Source organism: Mandrillus leucophaeus, unplaced genomic scaffold (genome assembly GCF_000951045.1).
Source record: "Mandrillus leucophaeus isolate KB7577 unplaced genomic scaffold, Mleu.le_1.0 Scaffold335, whole genome shotgun sequence".
Lineage (NCBI taxonomy): Eukaryota > Metazoa > Chordata > Mammalia > Primates > Cercopithecidae > Mandrillus > Mandrillus leucophaeus.
In genome coordinates this window covers 1,243,339-1,245,082 of record NW_012103532.1, presented here as the reverse complement: position 1 = coordinate 1,245,082, position 1,744 = coordinate 1,243,339, and the positions used below count along the sequence as shown (strand labels likewise).

Genomic DNA, 1,744 nt, shown 5'->3' with positions numbered 1-1,744 from the left:
TCACTTCCTCATCCTCACTGAACCAAAAGCCTTCAGTGGCTTCCAGCTTACTACTAAAATACTGACATCCTTCTTTCGACAACAGGGATCCACCTACTCTTTAATCCTTACCTCACTCTATTTCCCTAACTGATACCTGAATAAGTACTATGGCTTCCCACCTCTTTGACTTGCTTATACTTGTTCTTCACCTAGAATGACCTATCTCCAACTCCTGCCAAGGCAATGCCAGCCAGCCCTTAAGGCTAATATTTTTCTTCCAATAAGCTTTCCCTATACTTTCTTTCTTTTTTTTTTTTGAGACAGTTTCGCTCTTTTTGCCTAGGCTGGAGTGCAATGGCATCATCTTGGCTCACCGCAACCTCTGCCTCCCAGGTTCAAGTGATTCTCCTGCCTCAGTCTCCTGAGTAGCCGGGATTACAGGCATGCACCACCACCCCGGCTAATTTTGTATTTTTAGTAGAGATGGGGTTTCTCCATGTTGGTCAGGCTGGTCTTGAACTCCCAATCTCAGGTGATCCACCCACCTCGGCCTTCCAAAGTGCTGGGATTACAGGCATGAGCCACCGTGCCTGGCAGCTTTCCCTATACTTTCAACCATATGTATCTCTCACTCAGAACTGCCAAAATACATTCATGATACTTTAAAACAATTGTGTACTACTTTTTCCCTGTTCTAAGTTTCTTGAGCCTTGAGTCTTTACATTGTATTCCTAAAATATTACAGAATTAAAATATCAAATATTACTGAATTTCAAGTAATTTATATTAATTTATTAAGCCTAAACAATCCACTTACCAACTAAATATATTTTGAAGAACTGAAGGAATGAAGAAGAAATGTAAGTTTAATGGTGATTATATAATCTCTTACTGAACCAAGCCAACTTAATGAAAACACACTGCTCATCTTGCAGTCAGGTAAATTCTTTGCTACTTAGGCAACTGTGTTCCAGTTCACTTTACCTTGCTCATGTTCTAACAGCTGTAGAGCTTCAACTCCATTACTGCCAGAAGGTCCTGCTCCAAGTTCTGACACAGACTCTCCTTCCAGGTCTAGGGAGGACACTGAATTGGAGCGATTTGAAGGACCTAGAGAAATGTTTATAGCATGAGCAATCTTTTTAAAACAGTCATGAGCCACCACATCATTTTTCATGCCTTGATAAAAGACGAACAACTGATTAAAGCGTTTTTAATACTGCCTTTATACCTTAAAAAAACACATGCCCTTTGAGATAGATATTCTGCTTCTAGGAATTTATCCTAAGGTGCTAATAACAAATTAATCTGCTGGGCGCGATGCCTCAAGCCTGTAATCTCAGCACTTTGGGAGGCGGAGGCAGGGGGATCACGAGGTCAGGAGATTGAGACCATCCTGACTAACATGGTGAAACCCAGTTTCTATTAAAAATATAAAAAATTAGCTGGGCATGGTGGCGGGCACCTGTAGTCCCAGCTACTCAGGAGGCTGAGGCAGGAGAATGGTGTCAACCCGGGAGGTGGAGCTTGCCGTGGGCCGAAATCATGCCACTGCACTCCAGCCTGGGCGACAGAGCAAGACTGCGTCTCAAAAAACAAAACAAAACAAAAAATATAAAAATTAGCCGGCCTGGCAGCACATGCCTGTAATCTCAGCTACTCAGGAGGCTGAGGCAGGGGAATTGCTTGAACCCGGGAGGCAAAGTTTGCAGTGAGCTGAGATCGCACCATTGCACTCCAGCCTGGGCAACAAAAGTGAGAC

The 1,744-nt window shown here is 43.2% G+C and overlaps 1 protein-coding gene across 1 annotated transcript in view; it reads right to left on the bottom strand.

Moving 5' to 3' along the window:
• The window catches only part of GAPVD1 (GTPase activating protein and VPS9 domains 1), a 118,474-nt gene that overhangs the window by 46,583 nt on the left and 70,147 nt on the right, over window positions 1-1,744 (bottom strand). Inside the window, exon 11 of the mRNA XM_011988700.1 lies at window positions 967-1,092. Within this exon, the coding sequence (XP_011844090.1) occupies window positions 967-1,092 (126 nt within the window). The remainder of the gene's footprint in view (window positions 1-966; window positions 1,093-1,744) is intronic.